General features: G+C 41.6%; 1 protein-coding gene across 1 annotated transcript in view; it reads left to right on the forward strand.

Annotated features, from left to right (window-relative positions):
* LOC134210843 (uncharacterized) overlaps positions 1-17,259 on the forward strand; it is a 441,718-nt gene extending 424,459 nt beyond the window's left edge. The window contains exons 4-6 of the mRNA XM_062687193.1: positions 1,462-1,684; positions 15,185-15,280; positions 16,034-17,259. Coding sequence (XP_062543177.1) covers positions 1,462-1,684; positions 15,185-15,280; positions 16,034-16,865 — 1,151 coding nt within the window. The 3' untranslated portion in view covers positions 16,866-17,259. The remainder of the gene's footprint in view (positions 1-1,461; positions 1,685-15,184; positions 15,281-16,033) is intronic.
* Positions 17,260-21,637: the final 4,378 nt, after the last annotated feature.

Raw genomic sequence — 21,637 nt, forward strand, 5'->3', positions numbered from 1 at the left:
CAACCCTTGTATTGAAATCTCACAATTCTGTAGTATTTTAATACAGTATCTGTATATAAAGCTTACATTTCGTGTATTGAAACCTTGCAGGATTGTATATGCCAAGATTCCACACAATAATTGTAAGAGTTGTTTTTTGGATGTATAAATAAATATCAATATAAGAATTACGTTGTGTATATTTGACTACAAAAATTTTCCAAATATTTTTAACGAATTGTTTTGATTACTGCTTCTCCCTAATTATCCATTGTGGATACTCAAAAGAATATTTTCAAATTATTTAGAGTCGTTTATATTTATCCCAATATTTATTACATACTCGTTGTGGCACCTACATGTGTCACCCGTCACAGTGCGGGTGATCGAACGGCGGTGTCAGTGTGAAGTCAATTATTATTAACGCTTGCCTGTGAACCTCGTCGCACGGGTGATCGACTGGACAATGTTTGTGTAGGCCGAGATGGCGGGCAATTCACTCTCTTGATTGCCCATAAAAGTCGTCCTCGGAACGATCTGCATCGTCTAGCGCAGTAAAGTGATATAAAATGCGAGTTACCTTTGCCGAGGTAGAATTATCATTTCAGATCCAGGTGATTTATTGAGATTGGATTATAACTTTTTACATTGCTTTTGGCGTTTAAGTTATTCCAAAACAACAACAAACCACTGGAATTTTTTTAAGTCGTAAGATTTGATCTCTAATTTTTGATGAGGAGTTTTACTTCACATTTTTACTTCGAAAATTTATAACGATATTGAAAGCTTGTTTCAATGTTTAATGAATTTAGATTTAGTTCGATTACTTCCATATATGTTCACGTTAGACCAGCGTTCTGGGGAAAAAGTCATTTTAACAACTAGGTGGATCGAACGGGAGTTTTTTTTACCATTCGTTCCTTGAAAGATGCAACAGAACTCTTCCATGCCGGTAGCTTCTCGTTCAGTCGTTTGATGACATTATCGTTCACGCGTCGAGCATAAGAAATTGCACCAGGAAGAAAACGTAAATTAACATCTTAATTAAAAAACTTTTCCCTTAACGACTAAAACAACGACGATTCTGAGGACAACGAGAGCGATAACGTTTCCTGCGAACAGTAGCTGCCGCTTCGACGGCAGCAGCAGCAACTTTCAATTGGGGCTCTTGGGACACACCTCAGAACAGATCACTTAAAAAGTGCTTCATCTTTTGCTTCGAGCAGCTCAAACTCCCATCCTTCCAACGCAGGGAAAAGTTTCCATAAGTTTCCGTTTGTTTTATCTCATAATTCATTTAAATTTTCTCGCTTGTTCAATTATGCTCATTATTTAATTTCATTCGTCATTCATTAAATCAGATTAAATCGAACACCCGCACCGGTCGATTGCATCGCCAGCGTCTGGGGACGTTCTGAGCTCGAATTTTTCTTATATTTAATTTAATTTCCTCTTTGCTTTCTGGCTCTCTTCCCGCACCAGGTGTTGGAGTAATTCTTGTGACCGTGAGCGGTGCTGCCTGGCGGATGACGGCTCCCGGAGCGCCACCCTGCCTGGGGCTTGGTTCCACCGTGGATCTGGGACGGTGCTCGCGGAGGCCTTGCGGACGGAGCGGTAGCACACCGCACGGGTTGCTGTATCCGGAATTCCAGCATCGGCCACCACCACCTTCCTACCAGGCCAGCATGCAGGAGTACAGATTAAGGTGAGTGATTCGTATGTTCGCCATAATACAGAAAATGCAGCATACTGGAGAACTAATCTAGACCAACATTTGAAAAGGGTGTAACAGCAAAAATTATTTCTTTCCAGTTTTTCGTTTATGTTTATAGCTATATAAAGAATAAATTTTAGCTGTTATCCTCTTTGCAAATGCTGGTTATGAAATGGTCGAAATAATTGACAAATGTTGGAGCTAATGTAAAATCTTGGCATGTACAAACTTGTTAGAATCGTTTCAAATACAACAAGATTCTTCAAATAGACAATAGTGTTGCAAACCGTCTAAGACGAATTAAGTACTGTCCATTAATTCGTCTTAGACGGTTTAATACATTCCACTAAAAGAGCTTAATATATTTTTCTGAATAGTGTTGCAGCTATGATGTAAAATATATTATTACATCAATACTCCGATAGATATGTGGATAAATATTTGTGTCTTGGGACGTAAATATGGCCAAACTATCAAATGTAAAACCAAAACCAACGAACATCATTTCAATCTCGATGCATATTGCAGTGACCGACTGCAACATGCACTTCACCGTGAAACGACAGCTCTCCAGTTTCCAGAGTACCATAACTCAAAATTAATTATGCACATAATCACACGACAGCCCTGAATTATTCAATTACTAATTAAAACAATTTTCCCAAACGAGATTTAGACAAATTGTAGTTCCAAGAGTGGTGTATCGTGTTTGCAATGTGTACACACACTCCCCAGCAGAGCCATGCAGCCGGGTCATTATTTACTATCCTAGTCGGGGGAATCATCCTGCTGCTAAACTTCTTCCCCCGCGCGCCTGACGCCGACCGCAAAAGCGATATGATGAAGTTTTGTGCCTTGGCTAGAGAACAGCCAGCCCAGCCCGCTTCCATCAGCCACCGGGCGAGCGTGTCGAGTGTGATATATTCAGTCGGCTTGCTGCCGGCAGAATCAGTTCGTTGTCACTATTGGCGTGCCATTCCCGACCACAAAGTACGGTAGTAGGGTCCTGGGATCTCGGTTGGACCTGTTGGAGTGCTTTTCGAAATGCAGAGCATTCTAGCATTCCAACTTGGGGCAACATAGTTTAGGTTCATAGTTTCATGAGCTATCGAGAAACAAGGTTGCAACAAATCTTGAAGATGGGTTCGTTTTTTCATTGGATACATTTCTGGGTTTGTATTTTGACAAATTACCGTTTTTTTTACCATATTTGTAAGAAGGATTCAACTGCGCGTTCTGTAAGATGTGGATCAATGAAAACGTCTATGCTCGACATTTATCTTTGAGTTGAATCAATTGGTATGAACATTATAGTTAGATCTAAAGCTTTCCTAATATTCATCTTCAAAAAGTTGCCGATAGATGTGTTGTGGCATTTAAGTCGCAAAGTTTTTGATCAAACAAACATTTGGTAGAAATTAAGACTTGAAAAATCGGTAATTTTGATACTTAAACAGCTTTATTAAATGTTAAATTGATCTTCGCCACTAGCAATATACCTAATTATACTATTCATGCTGTTTTAGAATTCCAAATGAAAGAGTTTCCTTGTATTGTTAAAACATGGTAAAAATCATGATATATTTTTGCACTAGTTCAAACCATGATTGGATACCCGGACGAGCTCGGTGGTCTAGTGACTACCGCTTCTGCCTTATAAGCAGGAGGTCGTGGGTTCAATTCCAGGGTCGCCCCTTTGCTACTTTGTGTTTCTATCTTAGTTCTTTCTGTATTTCACGTTCTACCAAAACGATTGCTAGTACAAATCATGATTGGATACCCCACCGTCAGAAATCTGAAGGTTCTGCAAAATTCTTCTGGTCCAGCGCTTCGTTTACGCATATTAGCCCTCAAATTAAAAATGCGACTGCTGATCGAGTGTTAGACGGATTTGCTTCATTTTCCCAGCATTGCATTGTCCAGGTAAGAATCGGAAATCTCCCTGTGGCCGGAGTTGTCCTGGGAGGTCGCTGAGTTCAATGCGGTCAAATTAGAGAGATTTGTCGACTGAAACGAAAAAAAAATTACCTCAACTCCGGACGCTCAACAACTCAGGACGCTTCTGAGCCTTTTGAAAGTATGTTTTCATGCCTATTGGAGAAAGGCTTCTGAACCTCTTGAAAGGAGGCTTCCGAGCCTCTTGAAAATAGGCTTCCGAGCCACTTGAAATTAGGCTTTCGAGCATCTTGAAAATAAGCTTCCGAGCCTCTTTGAAATAGGCTTGCGAGCCTCTTGAAAACAGGCTTCCGAGCCTGTTAAAAGGAGGCTTACAAGCCTCTTGAAAGGAGGCTTCCGAGCTTTTTGAAAGAAGGCTTTCTACCTTTCTAGCCTCTTGAAAGTAGACTTCCGGGTACCTTAAAACAAGGCTTCCGGCCTCTTGATAAGAGGCTTCCCTGCCTGTTGAGAAGAAGCTTCCCAGCCTCTTGAAAGCAGACTTCCGGGCTTCTTGGAAGACGAGCCTCTTGAAAATAGTCTTCCGAGCCTGTTAAAAGGAGGCTTCCGAGCTTGTTAAAAGGAGGCTTACAAGCCTTTTTAAAGGAGCTTCATGAGCCTCTTGAAAGGAGCCATCTGAACTTTTTGAAAGAAGGCATCCGACTCTTTTAAAAGGTGGCTTCCGAGCCTCTTGAATTGTTTTTATTGCTTAATTAACGTGATTTTTTATAAATTTTATAAGTTCATCACGGCGGAGCCTCTTGAAAGTAGACTTCCGAGCGTCTTAAAACAAGGCTTCCGGCCTCTTGAAAAGAGGCTTCCCTGCCTGTTGAAAAGAAGCTTCTCAGCCTCTTGAAAGCAGGCTTCTGAGCTTCTTGGAAGACGCCTTTTAGGCCTATTGTAAAGAGGCTTCCGAGCTTCTTATAAGGAGTTTTCGAAGGCTTTTGAAAAGAACTTTCCGAGTTTCTTGAAAGGAGTCTTCTGAGCTTTTTGAAAGAAGGCTTCCGACATTCTTGAGAGGAGGCTTTTGAGCCTCTTGAGGATTCCGGATCTCTCAAAGCGAGGCTTCCAGGTCTCTCGAAAGGAGGCTTCCGAGCCATTTGAAAGTAGCTACACGAGCCGCTTGAAAGAAGCCATCCCAGCTTTTGGAAAGAAGTCTTCCAACTCTTTTAAAAGGCGACTTCCGAGCCTTTTGAAAGTAAACTTCCGGGCATCTTAAAACAAGGCTTCCGGCATCTTGAAGGTTGTTATCCAAGCCTTTCGAAAAGAACCTTTTGAGCCTCTTGAAAGGAGTCTTCCGAGCTGTTTGAAAGAAGGCTTCCGACCTTCTTAACAGCCTTCCGAGCCTATTGAAAAGAGGATTTCGGGTATCTGAAAACGAGCTTCCGAGCCTCTTGAAAGATGGCTTGCAGGCCTCTTGAAAGGAGATTTTCAAGCATCTTGAAAGGATGCTTCCAAGCCTCTCGAAAGAAGGCTTCTGAACATCTTGAAAGGAGGCCTTCAAGCTGTCTGGGTGAATCCTTCCGAGAAGCAAAGCGCTCCGATCGAATAGACTTCACCGCCCTACCAAACTGACTATCTACAAAACGCTCATTAGCTGGGGTGCAGATGGTGGAGAAAGCGAATGAACCACGAGTTGCATCAGCTGTTGGTTGAACCATCCATCGTTCACCCCGCGAATATCCAAAGACTGCGGTAGACTGAGCACATAACCAGAATGACGGGTAGTAGTCTGGTGAAAATGGTTCTTGACGACGATTCTACGGGAACAAGAAGCCAACGATTTAAGGAACCTCCGCAGACTTCGTGGTTGGTGACATACAGCCATGGACTGAACTGAATGGAGAACACTTTTATGCACTACACAGACCACTGAAAAAATAAAAATAAATAATGCATATTATGTACAAGACAAAGTTTTGAATTGAAAAATACACAATTGTCAAAACTTTATTAATGAGTTTCGATTGTAATTGTAATACGTCCGCCACTACGCATTTTTGTCCGACGTACCCCCTAGGACCAGCGAAGGTACCCCCAGGGGTACATGTACCCCAGGTTGAGAACTGCTGGCCTAAACGATGCAATAGTTCAGCGGATGTCATGGGGTCAGCATTGAGCATCTCGGATAATGTGACCAGCAAGCGTCTTGCGAAACGCGGGACGCCTATCTGGATTGCGTTACTGGCTTGAAAATGAATCCTTCAAAAGTGCATTTCGCATAGCTTTTGGCCCATAAAAAATTTCAAAAATATTTGTAAGGCTGTATGAATTGTAATAAATTTGTAATACGAAGTTGAAAAATGTAGCGTCTGGTAGTCTGGTCACATTAATCTCGGATGATATGCGATCGACCCCTGGGACTCCCTTCGAATTCATACTTTGGATGGCTGGTTTAATCTCTAGCAGTGTTGGAGCTTCGGCATTGATGCGTGTTATACCAAGTGTTATATCATGTTCTCCTATATATAAGAGAGCGTGAGAGTAAATTGTCGCCTCTTGGGAAAAATTGCTGCAAAAGCCAGTTTTTTTTTTGAAAACTAAAGCGAAATACATCCAAATGGATGCTTATCCACCGGATATATTTATGTCTTCGCTATTGGATGATGTAGTTTTGAAACAAAAATACTTCCAACATCCAGCTGGAGACTGCTTTTTCTCCTGGGTGGTTTATTACTGTGGGGTGGTACGAGCACGTGGCTGTCTTTCTTGTCAATGACTGGATGACGCAAATTTGAACCGTAAGCTTCATCGGCGAGAAGTCCACCAACGCTCGCTTGTCCCGTCGACATCAGCGTTTATCTTCCTTCTCCAGCCAGAGCCGAGTATCGTTGACGGGCATTCTGGCTCCTCTGGTTTTTGTTCGCTCTATTGTGGTTTTGGTTTCTTTTCACTCCTCTATCTTCCTCCTCTTCGGTGATCTATTGCAATGCATTGTTTGTTTTCTTTGGTAGTGTAGTTCGCCCAGATTATTCCTGCAGATGCCACCTTCCGAAATATCTGCAGCACGAGTCTCCGGTTTTTCAATGAAGGACTTTTTCACCGTAGCATCTTCCAGTCGACGTGTGTTGAAACAATTCTTTCCTTCTCCTCCGACTGCTTCCCAACTAGCACTGTCGAATGCATTTTTCACGTCTGAGGTAATTACGCACAGAAGCAATTTTATTTCATTTTTTTTTTGCGTTTTGGCTGTTTCGGCTGCTTCAATGACTATCCGGATAACGTCAACTGTGAACCTGCTCTACCGGAACCCAAACTGCTTGCTCCGATATTCCGTTTTCGTCTTCTGTGTCTATAGCTAGCCTGATGGGGGTGGACCACACTTATATGAAAATAGTTCAAAATCATTTTTTCGGGACGTTTACCCACTGAAAATAAAGTTTTTTGCTCCCAGAAGCTACTGTAAAAATTTCAGCCAGATCTGTCAAGTCTAAGTAGATCCTCAACGAGCGTGAAGTTTACATGGAAAAATAGACTAAATATATGGGAAAATGCATACTTTCCACTTTTTGTTTTGCTCCATGTGGCGCTGTAGTCATTCGATCCCGCTTATTAGTGACGTTTACAAGCTTTACATTATTGCGAAGAGACTCCCGAAAACCGAGAGTGATTTTATCAAAAAATGAAATCAAAATGTCTTGAATTTTTTTTTTATTTTTTCCATATAAGAGTGGTCCACCTCGCTGTTGGGGATGACCTTCTCCAGAATTTTTCCTACCATGTTTGGTAGACAAATTGTTCTGTAGGTCGATGGGTACCCGGGTGGCTTACTTGACTTCGCCAGCAGTACTACTTTTTCAAGCTTCCAATAATCGGGAAAGTTTCCTTCGTCAATACACTTCAGCAACGTCAAACTTATCCAGGTTCGGCTGGATTGCTGCTTTCTAGACCAGATTGGAATACTGTCTAGTCACTGGTTCGTAAAAAAGGGGAGCGGGTCATTTGACATAACGCCATTTGATATCATTGTGAACAGCGTCAAAAGTGAGGGCCATTTGGCTTAACGGACATATAGCATAATTTTTAGTTGTTTTCCCTAAATTAGTTGCTTGACTAAGTTGTGTGGAAAAACCGGAATGGTAAATATAACACTGGTTGATGATAATTATGAAAAGACATAATCAGTTCGTAGAAAGCATTGATGGGGTTTCCAGTAGCCTTGAGAGCAAAGGCGTAGGATTGCCAATCGGTCCAGTCTAGGATGTTTTCGGGTGGGAAACATTCTCAACTCCCTTGTACTTGCCACACCAGATACATACTCATGCAATGGCGGGCCTAGAAAAGCTTTCAATTTATATCTGAGAAAATGCTACAAGAATACTAAGCTGAAAAGCAGCAGTTCCAGTTGGAATGTAGAGCCATTAAATAAGAAAAAGAAGCATCAATTTGTCGAGTATAAATCAATGATAATTGTTATTCCTCAATTGGATGGTTTGTGAAAGTGAAAGTAAAAGGCAAGAATTATTATGTTTTCGTCTCAAAAAATAACGCATCTATTTGGATTAAGGCAATGGTGGATATCATTTTTTCGTTAGAGGTAGGGTTTTGTTTGGAATATGGCAATGGTGAATGTGATCCCTTCTTTAAAAGTAGGTGCTTGCCCGGGTTAAGGCAAATTTGGATGTCATCCCTTCTTTAAAAGTATGCGCTTGCCCGGATTAAGGAAATTGTGGATATGATCTCTTCCTTAAGATAACGCGTTTGACCGGAATATAACAAATGCGGATGCGATCCCTTCTTAAAGTATAAGCCTTTGGTCACATTATGGCAATAGTGGATGTAATTCCTTCTCAAAACGTGGGCGCTTTCTCGGTGTAAGGCTATGGTGGATGTGATCTCTTCTTTTAAAAATAGGAGTTTGGTCAAAATAAGGCAATGGTAGATGTGATTCTTCTTTTTAATGTGGACGTTTTCCTGGAATGAGGCACTGGTGAATTTAATCCATTCTTTCAAAATAGGCGTTGGCCAGGAATAAGGCAATATTGGTTTTGATACCTTCTTCAAAAGTAGGTGTTTGACCAGCATCAATCAATGGGAAAAGAGATTTCTTTTTAGTAAGTAGCCGTTTGTCTGGACGTTTTTCTGAATTTATCAGAACATGTCCTCGTTCTACTTCATCTATGTGAAAAAATACATCGAATAACCCTTTTTTACTTCAAAGTTCCAAATTATGCCAAATGGCCTTTATGCCAAATGACCTTATGACTTTATCCCAAATAACCCAGACCCGTAAGATGGGTTTTTTACCTACTTGTGTTAACCTTGCCATATGGTGTGGGCAGCCAGACCATTATTGGTTCGTTGTGTGGAACCAGTTCTTCGATGATTGTCCAAAGCTTTCCTAAGCATATTTCTGGCGGTATTGCTGGATCTCTATCCTCTTTATCATACCGATCCCCATAAGTTCATTTGACGCCACAATACACGATTCGAGGCCACATCTCTTTATCCTCGATTGAGCTCCATGTTCGCCATGTCGTTCTGTATCTGGTCAGTCCACCTTGCTCACTGCGTTTCACGCCCTATTATACCAGCCAACACCATCTTTGCAGGGTGTATGTCGGGCATTCCTTGTAACATGCCATGCCCATCGTATCCTTCCAGCTTTTACTTCCTTCTGGATACTTGATTGGCCGTACAACCTCGTGGGCAACCTCGTGGTTCATCCTTCACCACGACACACCATTATCTAGGACACATAGATGGTCCAAAGGAGGCGTCTCTCAAATACTTAAAATACCGTTAAGTGCTTGCCAGTCCTTCTCAAGAATGACCCAAGTCTCATGTCCGTAAAGGAGCACCAGTCTTATAAGCGTTTTGTACATTGTACCTCGAAAGTATCACCGTCTATCGTAACACTGCTTCCCAGGCGGGCCCTGGCGCGCTCGGTTCCACCCACTAGGATTTGTCTAGTCTCACTAGTACTTTGTCTTCGATGTATTCTCCACCAGTCCAACTTTTGTTGCTACATGTTTCAGGTGGGTATACAGTAGGGTGGCTCAAAAAACACTTTTTCAAATTTTTTGATGGGCCGCCCTCTTATTCGTTTCTATTTGATGCCCTGATGCTCTGGACAAAATTTCAGCCAAATCGGTCAACGTTTGGGCAGTGCTAAACTCGTTGGAAGCTTATATGGAAAAATGTATGCAGAAACATCCAAAAACAGTGATTTGCAGTTGGAAGGCACAATTTACGATCAAGAGCCGTGATACTCATTCAGCTCTTGTTAAATAAAATACAGAATGTTATGCTGAAAACCGCGAGAAGATTAGAGTTTATTACGCAAAGATATTAGCATTTTACTGGAGTGTTGTAGGGGTGAATTTATTTCTTTTCAAAGGTAAAAGAAACGAAATTTGCTCCAACCCCACTGCAGAGAAATGCTAATAACTTAGCAGGGCAAACTCGAATCTTCTCGCGGTTTTCTGCATAACATTCTGTATAAAATTCTCCAAGATCTGAATGAGTATCATAGCTCTTCATCGTAAGTTGTGTAGTTTAGCAGCAATTTACTGTTTTTGGATGTTTCTGCATACATTTTTCCATATAAGCTTCCAACGAGTTTAGCACTGCCCAAACGTTGACCGATTTGGCTGAAATTTTGTCCAGAGCATCAGGGCATCAAATAGAAACGAATAAGAGGGCGGCCCATCAGAAAAATTTAACAAAGTTTTTCCCATACTAATTTAAGCCACCCTAGTATACAGTTCTGTCACTTTTGCAAATGTTCGGCTGACAAAAGAGTTTTGACGTCTTCAGTAGAAATTATCTACAAGAAAAGATCTATTTTTGGTGTAAGTTGCCATTGCTTACTTGATACTTGATGGGCTACAGCTCTTCGATGAACCTACGCCGAATGGAGTATCCTTCTCCACTGGACTCGATCCTGGGCCATTCGCTTCCAGTCGCTCTGAATATTGAGCGCCCTCAAGTCCTCTTCAACTGCAAAAAGCCATCGTGTACGCGGCCTTCCACGAAGCCTGTGGCCTCTTTCGGGTTCTCTACTAAATATTATCTTCGCTTGACGTTCTTCCGGCATACGAACAACTTGACCAGCCCACCGTAGTCTGCCGTGTTGTATAAGCTTAATAATATCCAGTCCTTTATATACCTGGCACAATTCGTGATTCATGCGACGCCGCCAGATACCGTTCTCTTGTTTACCACACTCCGAAAGCTCTCCGATCAGCCTCCTTTAACGTCCATGTTTCATGGCCGTATAAAGCCACCGGAAGAATCAGAGTAGTATACAGCGCGAATTTTGTCTTCGTTTGGAGACTGCGAGACTTAAGCTGGTTACGAAATTCGTAATAAGCCCTATTTGCAGCTTCAGTTCGCCTTTTCACCTCGCGAGTTACATCATTATCGCACGTCACTAATGTTCCAAGATACACAAATTCTTCCACCATTTCAAATTTCTTCCCATCCAGCACCATTTCGCCACCACCACCACCAATAAACCCACGTTGATAACCAGCGACCATGTACTTCGTTTTGCTGGTATTGATCGTGAGTCCAATCCTCGCTGTCTCCCTCTTAAAAGGCACAAAAGTCTCTTCCACGGCACGGCGATCAATTCCGATAATACCGATATCGTCCGCAAATCCCAGGAGCATATGCGATTTTGTGATAATGGTACCGCTTCTTTTCACACCAGCTCTCCTAATCGCTCCCTCGAGCGCTATATTGAACAGTAGATTTGAGAGTGCATCACCCTGCTTTGATCCATCTAAGATAACAAATGACGTCGATATTTCATCCGCAACCCTTACACTTGATTTCGATCCGTCCAACGTTTTACGAATCAGCCGTATCAGTTTCGCCGGAAAATCATGTTCAAGCATAATTTGCCATAATTCATTCCGTTTCACTAAATCGTACGCCACCTTGAAATCAATAACAAAAAAACAGATGATGTGTCTGCAAGTTGTATTCCCGGAATTTATCAAGGATTTGTCTCAGGGTAAAGATTCAATCCGTCGTGGATCATCCCTCACGAAAACCTGCTTGGTATTCGCCGACGAAGGACTCTTCAAGCGGTCTCAATCTGTTGAACAGAATACGGAACATAATTTTGTACGCCGAATTAAAGAGGGTTATTCCTCGGTAATTGGCACACTCCAGTCTGTGCCCTTTCTTAAAGAGAGGGAAAATGAGGCCATCCAACTAGCTAGCAGGCAATTCATCGTCTACTCATATTTTCGACATAATATGGTGCAGAACTTCACTGCTCATTGCCATGTTTGAGAAGTTCAGCCGGGAGCTGGTCCTTCCCCGCACCCTTATTGTTTTTCAGCTCTTTAATAGCCTTTCTAACCTCATCTAGAGTAGGCGAATGCACAGCTTGTCCATCGTCGCTAATATTTATTCTGTTCACCGATGCACTGTCACTTCCACTATTCAACAAAGTCTCGAAGTGTTGCATCCACCTGGCAGCCACTTCGGTTTTATCTGTCAGCAAATTCCCTTCTTGGTCGTTGCACATGACGGGAGATGGCGCTGTCTTTCTCCGCATGCCATTGACAGTCTCATAAAACCTCCGCATATCGTTCTGCTCCATTCTTTCCTGCGCCTCGCTAATCACTTTTTCTTAATATTCTTTCTTCTCCCTGCGGTGGGTTCGTTTTTCGGCTGCTCTTGCTTCCTTGTACCGATCTCTATTCGATCGGGTACCCGACACCAACATCCGGCTTCTGGCAGTGTTCTTCTCGCCTGTCACTATCTGACACCCCACATCAAACCAACCCGTCCTGGGTCGCCTCTGTGCAGTGCCTACCACTTCTCGTGCTGTTGTGCTCACCGCTCCATGGATCGACACCCATAGATCGTTGATGTTGTCGCTAACGTTGATTGCACTTATCCGTTCGTCAAGCTTCTAGCAGTACTCAGCCGATACTCCTTCCGCCGATAATCGCTGGTTATTGTAACGCATCGTTCGCTGTGATCTTTCGTTCGATACAGTTGACAACCGTGATCGAATTTTACTGACAACGATGTAGTGATCCGAGTCAATGTTCGGACCTCTGAATGTACGCACATCAATAACATCCGTGAAAAGGCGCCCATCCACCAGAACATGGTCTATCTGGTTGCAAGTTCCACCATTTGGGTGTATCCAGGTGTGCTTCCGGATGTTCTTTCGTGCAAAGTAGGTGTTACTGATGGCCATGGCTCTGGCAGCAGCAGAATTTACTAGCCGTAGGCCGTTGTTATTGGTTGCGGAGTGAAGGCTCTCCCTACCAATTATGTGACGGAAAAAGTCCTCTCTACCGACCTGAGCGTTAGCGTCTCCGATAATAATTTTCACGTCATGCTTTGGGCACTCTCTATAGGCTTTATCAAGACATTCATAAAACGTGTCCTTCACGTCGTCGGATTTATCGTTTGTCGGATCGTAAAGGTTGCTTAGGCTGTAATTGAAGAATTTGCCCCGTATCCTCAACACACAGATTCGTTCGCTAATGGGTTTCCACCGCGTCACTCGCTTCATCTGCTTGCCCATCACTACGAAATCAACTCCATACTCTGCTTTTCTGCCGCCGCTCTGATAGATGTTATACTTGAATGCAGTGTTGGTCGTGGGGTCCACAGCTCGGAATTCACGTTCTCCGGATCTAGGCCATCGGACTTCTTGAATAGTTCACTCCAACCTTCTGTAGCTCACGAGCCAGAATGCTCACTCGTCCAGGTTCATTTAGGGTCCTGACTTTCCAGGTACCGAGTTTCCAATCACAGTCCTTATTTCGTTGCCGGGTTGGTTGCCAAAAATAACGTTCTCTTTTTCTTCTATCTCCAGTTTCGTGGAGAGGCTGCTTACTGAAGCCTTCACTTCACCGGGGTTGGGTTGCCTACATCGCGCTTATGGGGCACCTTAGGTGTAGCTGACGCGATACATCATTTCGTTGACCAGCCGCTGGGTACCAGGCAGACGCCGTTTGAGCCGCACCTTCTGGTGAACAGACGCTCGAGGCGTACCTTCTCACTCTAGCTGATGTCAGAAGGACAACAGTGCCCAGGCTACACTACCAGCTAAGTACACAACCCTTAGCTGGCGGTCTTTTGTCATCGGACGACCCGTGGACGCGTGATATAGGGACTTGTGGGGACCAGAGCTCTGTTGGGCGCTCCTTCCTTGATGTCACCCACCATTTTACATTCAGCCCACACAACCCACCATTTTGTATTCAGCCTACTGATCAATCCCCCTAAAAGTGAGATGAAAAATTTAATTTTTCCACTTCACAACATATACAGTTTGATTCTTCATAAAGGTTGTAGCAAAGGTTCTCCTGAGAAACTTTGTCGAAGACACCAAGTTCGTAATTACGTTACTTTTGGAGATTTTTTACGTTTTATGTAGACTCCTCAACCCTCGAGGACTCGCACCGTTGTAAAAATTACAACGCTAGTGATAAAAGCCCGCTTGTCGTACACAACGGAAGCGAGACTGCATGAGTGATTCAGGACTAAGCGAGTCCCGGAAGGTTAAAAATGTTTTTTTCATCATCTCTTTTTAACTTTAATTTCTACATTTTGTAGATGCATAGCAGAGTAAGAACTTACTAACTATTTTTTTGTCTTTATTTGAGAGGCTTTCAGCCCTAGGCTGGCTAACCTCTATCTGTATTAACTTCAAAATCACCGTCAGGAACGTTTTTGTGAAAATTGAGTGACCAAGGGAAAATAGAAATTTTAATACAAATATAAAGCAAACAAGTGGTACAGAATAGATTTGACTAGTATCATGTACCCTACAGAAACATAAAACAGAATCGCACAGTGGAACAAGCTAAAAAAATCCAAAAATATATAAAATTAGAGAGCACAGTCAACTGCAATAGTTTTAATATGATAATGCTTTGCTCTTGCAGGGAGATTAGTAGATACTTGCGCAAAAAATCATTATAAAGCAGCAGCGTCATGTTGCCTTATGTTCTGCGAAAAACACAAGTTTTTTTTTGATATTTTGAATATTCTGACACACGTTACAATTCTACACACTCCAGACTTGTACATTTATTGAAACACTTTTAAGAATGCGTCCCACTGTACACCGCCAATAACAATCCCGTTCGGGATGGCGCGCTGATTGTGGATGGCTGTGCGATTCGCCTCGTACTCTATGGTAATTATTCAGATTAACATTTGCACATTTATCTCAATTATAGCGCTTAGGTTCCATGGGAACATTTCCACACCTGCCTTCCGACCCGTTCCATTTGATCCTGGCGCATTGCAACAACCCCGGGTAGTGGCCCCCGGGTGGGTACTTCACAAAACATGCATCCAACAAGGCATTAGATAAGAGATTTGAACAAGCTCCCGGAATTGCCTTTTAACGCACTTCGCGTCACACCACCGCCGCCGCCGTCGTAGTCAAGTGTGGAGTGTTGATCCTGGGATATGCATAAATGAATACATTGAAATAAACTTGCGAGTTATGTACATTTCGAATCAGCACCGTTTTACCGCGTTTGTTCCTTATGTACTTACCAGAACGAGACGATAATAATCCTACATTTTCATGTTATTCTATTTTACTTTTTTTTTCGCTTCCAGGCTTCTTCTACTGGATAGAGATCGTCAATCTGGGAGAATACGTAGCACGGCGTCGCCTCCACCAACCTATCGTTCCAACGTCGGGAGTCTATTGAGGTTAGTATATTCAGACATATTGGTTTTTATGGATCGGTTGTGGGATGGATATTGAATTGAGTGAAAAGATTGATGATGCTGCAGGATGATTGATTATCCCATAAGAAGTCAACGTAACATAGAATTAAGTCCACAGAGTGAATTATTCGTTTGTTTATTGTAAAGTGAATCTTATTTCATTCCATTCGGGAGATTATTGTTGAGTAAACTTAAACGTATTTTGGAACTCAAGTCGTATCGCATGTTATGTTACAATCTGGCGTTAAAGTTATTTCGAAAGAAATTTTTTGCAAAACGCAAAACACAAAGGTGGTCACACTTCGGATTCAAACATTAGAAGTAGAAGCACAAGCCTTTTATATATCCACCGACATTCATGTTTCTTTTTTTTTGTCTTTATTATCGAGACTTTATTCATGTTTCTATTTTTTGTGGATTAGGTATCAAAATCTCTTTACACATTAATGTTCTACTCTCTGTAGTAATGTGCTATAACAAAACCGATGGAAGCTAGTTCCAGCAACACTAGGAGAAAAGAACATATTCACTCTTTGAATACGTTTTTCTAGGGAGAAAATTTGGGCAATCGACAAAAATTGCAATCACTTGGCAATATCTTTAGATGCGCTATTTATCACTACAAATATTATAAATTATAGAAAATAGTTAAACATCGCTTATGACAATTACTCGCACGATTGTCGAATGCCACATGAATGAAAAATTGACATTTATTCTCCACCGCCATTCCAGAATCCCACTCACCTCGCGGTACAACTCCAGCCATGCCAACGGTGCCACAAGCGGTGGCAGCAGCACCAGCATATTCGGTGGCATCAGTGGCATAATCAGCGGAGCCATGGGCAGCAGCACCACCAGCATCAACGGAATAACCACCCAGCCGCAGCCGACTGCCTCCGCCACTGCTGCGGATCGGTCGACGCCGACTACGTCGCTGCTGTCGGACCCAGCTGGTGCACCGCCGCCAACTTATCGCACCATTGACCGCAGAAATTCATCAACGTCGATACCGTCGTCGTTGGCGGCCGGGATAACTACAGCCGCCCCCACGGGTGACCATCAGGTGCAGGTTCAGAGGGCAACGTCATCAACGACGGCGACGACGACACCAACTGATGACAGCACCGGCGCCATCGTTGAGGGCGGTGTCAGTCTCATAAACGACGATAGCACTGGGCCGGCGAGGACCGGAACAGGTGCCGGAAGTGCGCCTTCGATTATTAAAATAGACAACGGTAAATCAACAGCTGACACCACCGTTGGACCAACGTCCGACCCAGCGCCACCACATAGACAACGAAATTCAATTACAAACGAAATAATTGAAAACGATAGTAATAGAGCCGACGTCGAAAACGTCGCAAACAAGGACTTAGTTACGATTGTTACCATTTCCGGCACGCTGGAGCAGAAACAGCAACAACAAAAGAAGCAAAAGCAACCGAATCTGAATAAATCCGCGGTCGATGGTTCCGCCGGCAGCAATGCAGCCATCAGTAAAACCGGTAGAAAAAGCAAAACCAGTGACCACGCTGGCCCTGTAGCGCCGCCGGGGAAGTTATAGTCAACGGGGTCATTGCGGTGGGATGAAAATTTGACCGTACCGCTGCTGCTGCCGTCGCTGCCGGGAGACCACTACTAGACTGACCCCAAAAATTAGAGGCTTGATGTTTTCTGCAAAGCGTTTCCTAATTTGTTTATCCTTCAGAATGATTGATCAAAATAAAGTTCACGTCAACACTAAATTTTACATTATCTGAATAGTTCATTCAAACCAAAGGAACACTTTAAGTATCGTAAATAAACTAGCTTACGCCGAAAACAGTTTACAGTCCTTGTGTAAAGTATTGAAAACGGACGCTGCAGAAACATTGAGTTCCATATTGTACTAGCAAAAAAACAAAAATCTGGGTCAGTCTAGTAACCAACCCGGTGTCAGGTTGCTTTTGCCGAACGAACGTACACAGATGTATTGATATGAAGCAACATTTTTGTTACAACAAAAAAAAACCTACGCCATGGAAGTCTAGTTTTGATACAAATATATATTTTTCGGTTTTCTAGAACGCTTCCGGAGGACGAGAAACGGGAGTGATTGCGCGGTTCCGAATGGATGTTTCTGGATGAAGATTGGGTCAGTAGGAGGTATTGATTTAGATGGGTTCGACGGGGAAACTGTGGTTATCTGATGGTTTTCATCTGGCTTGTGAGGTCAATAGTCTACTGCATCTATTATCTACGGAAAACAGAATTTCAAGCACATAGTGCTTCACTTGTGCACTGTATTTTGTAGAAACTTATTTAATTTAATAATATTAACATATTTTCGCTCATCTTCAGCACTCGAAAGCCAGAATATTGTCTTTCAATTTTTTTAAAATATATTTTTGTTACTGTCACCAAGTTGATAATAGTTCTTTTGAACATTACAGCCTAGGTCCAAATCCTAAAGTGAGGAGCATGAAAAACCGTCTGGATAGACGCGATTTTGTTGAATTTTGATGAAACGCGTATTGACTATTTTAGAATATTATATCATATAGGTATTAAATGACAACATCAAATTTAAGACACAGTAGGACAAATAATGTATTTTGGACATCTGAATATATTTTGGACATTTCGGGATTTTCTTGGCATGCAGTCTTAATTCCAGAGTTAAAACAGGGTTTTACTACTGTCCGACGTTTCGGCAAATTTAGAAAATCCCGAAATATCTAAATTACAGTCGATCCATCATCATATATTTTGGACTTTTGGCTGTATTTTGTGTGTTTTTCTGCTTAGCTTCCTTTAAGTAAGTAGGAATCATGTGACTCTTTAACCTCTTTCAAAATCATATTTCTGTCCATATTTACGTAATAAATTAGAGAAAATATAGCCAAAAATTAAAAAAATATTCAAATGTCCAAAATACCATCGTTACTCTAATATGAATGGATGTTGGTTGTTACAGTCAAAAATTGTTGATACCTACATAATTGTGGATAAATCAGACAAACTTTTCAGCTCATGCAGAACAAACCAATAAAATTTATCCAAATGCAAATTTATGCAAATGCAAATTCCCAGCCTTTCGCTTGGCACCTCCGTTAAATTTTGCAAAGTCTCCTTGTTCATTTTTCTCGGCGCAGATCGCTGGTTTGCCATGAAGTAAATGACAGCTGTCTTTCGCGTCTTTAAGAGATTCGGTTTAAAGGCTACCTTACACCTCGGGAAAAATTTCCACCGGATTTTGGTCCCCGTGCATTTTAAATGGGGCCGGGATTTTGATTTTCCATCCCAAAACCCGAAAACATAGCATATGCAAAAATACATGGGGGAAAAATCCGCGAACCGAATTCCCGAGGTGTGAGGCTACCTTAAAGGCTGCCTCACACCTCGGGAAAATTTTCCGCCGGAATTTGGTCCCCGTGTATTTTAAAGGGGGCCAGAATTTTATTTTCCGTGCCCAAATCCCGAAAACATCGCATATGCAAAAATACATGGGGAAAAATTCCGCGATCCAAATTCCCGAGGTGTGAGGCTACCTTAAAGGCTACCTTACACCTCGGGAATTTGGTCCGCGGATTTTTTCCCATGTATTTTTGCATATGCGATGTTTTCCGGCCCCATTTAAAATGCACGTAGACCAAAATCCGGCGGAAAATTTACCTACGGTACTACCTAGACGTTATTTACGGCATACCACTCTATGGCCCTTTTCCGTAATGGCAAAGTGCAAAATTCGCTTTCATAAGACGAGTTTTTACAATCCCATTGAATTCCACCACTTAATTGTATCTTGACAGATACGTATTTCGACCTCAACAGTAAGGCCGTCTTCAGTGTCTCGTACTTGACTCGACTACGAGACACTGAAGACGGCCTTACTGTTGAAGTCGAAATACGTATCTGTCAAGATACAATTAAGTGATGGAATTCAATGGGATTGTACAAACTCGTCTTATGACAAGTGAAGACATTCCACTAAAAAGCTCAAAATAATTTTCCAATACAAAATCCGGTAAATTGCGTTGCCTAAAGGAAGGTAACAGATTTTTTCCCAGGAACTGTTGCACATAAATTTCCGGTACTAGTCGCGATGTATGTAAATGTCGCTCTTCAAGCCACAGGAACAGATTGCATGCCTCATGAGATATATATTTGCAAACTTCGACAGCCTAGCCTAAGCATTAACCTACCTGCTGCCTTTCTTTTTTCCAGTTTCAGTTCTGCCTTGGCCAATTTGGTTCTGGTAAGTGGCTTTTTGACTGACTTGTGATATTTTGCTCGTTCTAGTAATACACAAAAAAAGCGTTTCCTATATCGTGAACCAACAAAAATACACCGAGATTTAATTCATGGATTCGGGAACACCAGTCACGTTTTCCGGAACGTTCCAGAAAACGTGACTGTTGTTCCTTTTAAAATGTGTTCAACAGCGTTATACTGAAAACTTTTAAATACGTAGGGTTAGAATTTTCGAAAACCTACATGTTTGGCTACTTATCAACACATCTGTTTTTAATCGAAATAATTCAACTTCCGTGTTGCTAATCTAAAAGTAAATCAAATTTCTAACCCGAAAAATTAAACTATTTTCGGCTGAAATATGTTTCAACGTTTTAAAAAGCATTTTAAAATTGACATATGACTTGCCGAGTGAAATAAAAAAACATCACGCACCCTCCATTTTGTTTTCACGCTACCATCAGGGCCAATGGACCATCAATAAGCGAAAATTGCCGCTATGAAATGAACAGATCGCGCCACCGTAGACATGTTTTGTCAAACACAAACGAATAGAAATATGCGTATACAGTGTCGCCGTTGTTTTGATGCGGTGAGTGCAAAATGAGTTACCTTAATTGATCCATTTGGCTCACATCTTTGAAATGATATTTGCGAAACCGCCAACTGTTCGTATCAAAATTAAAAAGCTGAAAAAATATCTGCTGGAATTTCTGTTGGCGGTATTTTCGTATTTTGCGTATTTTCTAATGTCTAAAGTTTCTTAAGTGTCGGAGAATTTCGATGATACCGCCGGTCATTCGCAAAGTCCATTCCTATTTTCTCTTCATAATGACTCAGTTTTTACATGCGAAGATTCAATATAAGAGGATGAGAAAATGCAGACCAATCGTTGTTAGGAGCTGAGCAGAATAGATACATTTGTTTACGTTTTGACAGTTTTCCCACGTAAGGAAACGTATCCATTGTGAAGGTATCCGAAAGAAGCCTCTGCCATGTTTCGTTTTGCAGTTCGAATCTGAGCCAAACAAAAATTTCAACGATTGTCTTTGGTAAGCTTATTCCGATTTATCAAGGGTTCTTGTTCTGATTTTTCATCTCATAGCTCCCATATTCATCCTTGAAAATCAATAAAATGGAAAACAATTAAATTTTTATTCTATTTTTGTAAATTTTGGAATATATTGTTTTCAGCGTTTCATTATATAGATATAATGCGTTTTTTTCTGATTGAACTTTTTTTCTCTTAAAAAACTCAAAGGTGCAGCCCAATCGGGTTGTACGCAAGGGTGACGTAGGACTACGTAGCTATTCGAAATGGATGGTATTTGCCATCATAATTTGTGTCTCTTTATTAAAACTGAGCAAACTGCTCGGAGGTCAACTGAATCAAGAAGCAAAATAGTAGCTCCCAGTTGGATGGACTTTAAGTCTCCAACCGTGGAAAAGGGATTAACACGACACATCGGAGATGACTCATTCTTGATCGAATGGTAAAAAATATTGGAAATCCATCGAGAAACGGCTGAGATAATAACGATCAAAGTCTATCATAATCTCGTGACGGTTTCCAATTTTCACAAACGCAAAGTGTTCCCCAATATAGAAAAGAGAGACGTAGTCCTACGTCAAAAGTTGGGCATATTGTCTGCTCTCTACTTGAACCATTTACCCAATTGTGGACCAGGCCGCTTCAAATAGGGAGATTTTTTGTTATTTTTTTGTCTCTAAAAGTCGGCATAAAAAATTAGAGAATTAAATTAATGCGTTTTCTCACCAAACTTAGATACTTCAAGATTTTCTTTTAAATCTCAACTTTTATGTTATTTGGTCATTCTGCCAGAACAAAATTTTCTGTTTAAAAAGTATTTGCAAAGCATTGAAGTTCATTATAAATGTTCTTCTATATTTTGAAATATTGTTTACGTATTTCGATGGTCGGTGCTAAAGCAAATGTGAATCAAGTGTTGCAGAACAGTGGAGAATTTAAAGTTTCACTTTTGACTTTCTATCATCTCTCGAAGTGAGACACCTGTTTGAAGCGCTGACCTATTCTGATAAAATATTGAATCCGGGCTGTTTTGTTGGTGCAATACAATAAGG

This window comes from Armigeres subalbatus, chromosome 2 (assembly GCF_024139115.2).
Source record: "Armigeres subalbatus isolate Guangzhou_Male chromosome 2, GZ_Asu_2, whole genome shotgun sequence".
Classification (NCBI taxonomy): Eukaryota; Metazoa; Arthropoda; class Insecta; order Diptera; family Culicidae; genus Armigeres; species Armigeres subalbatus.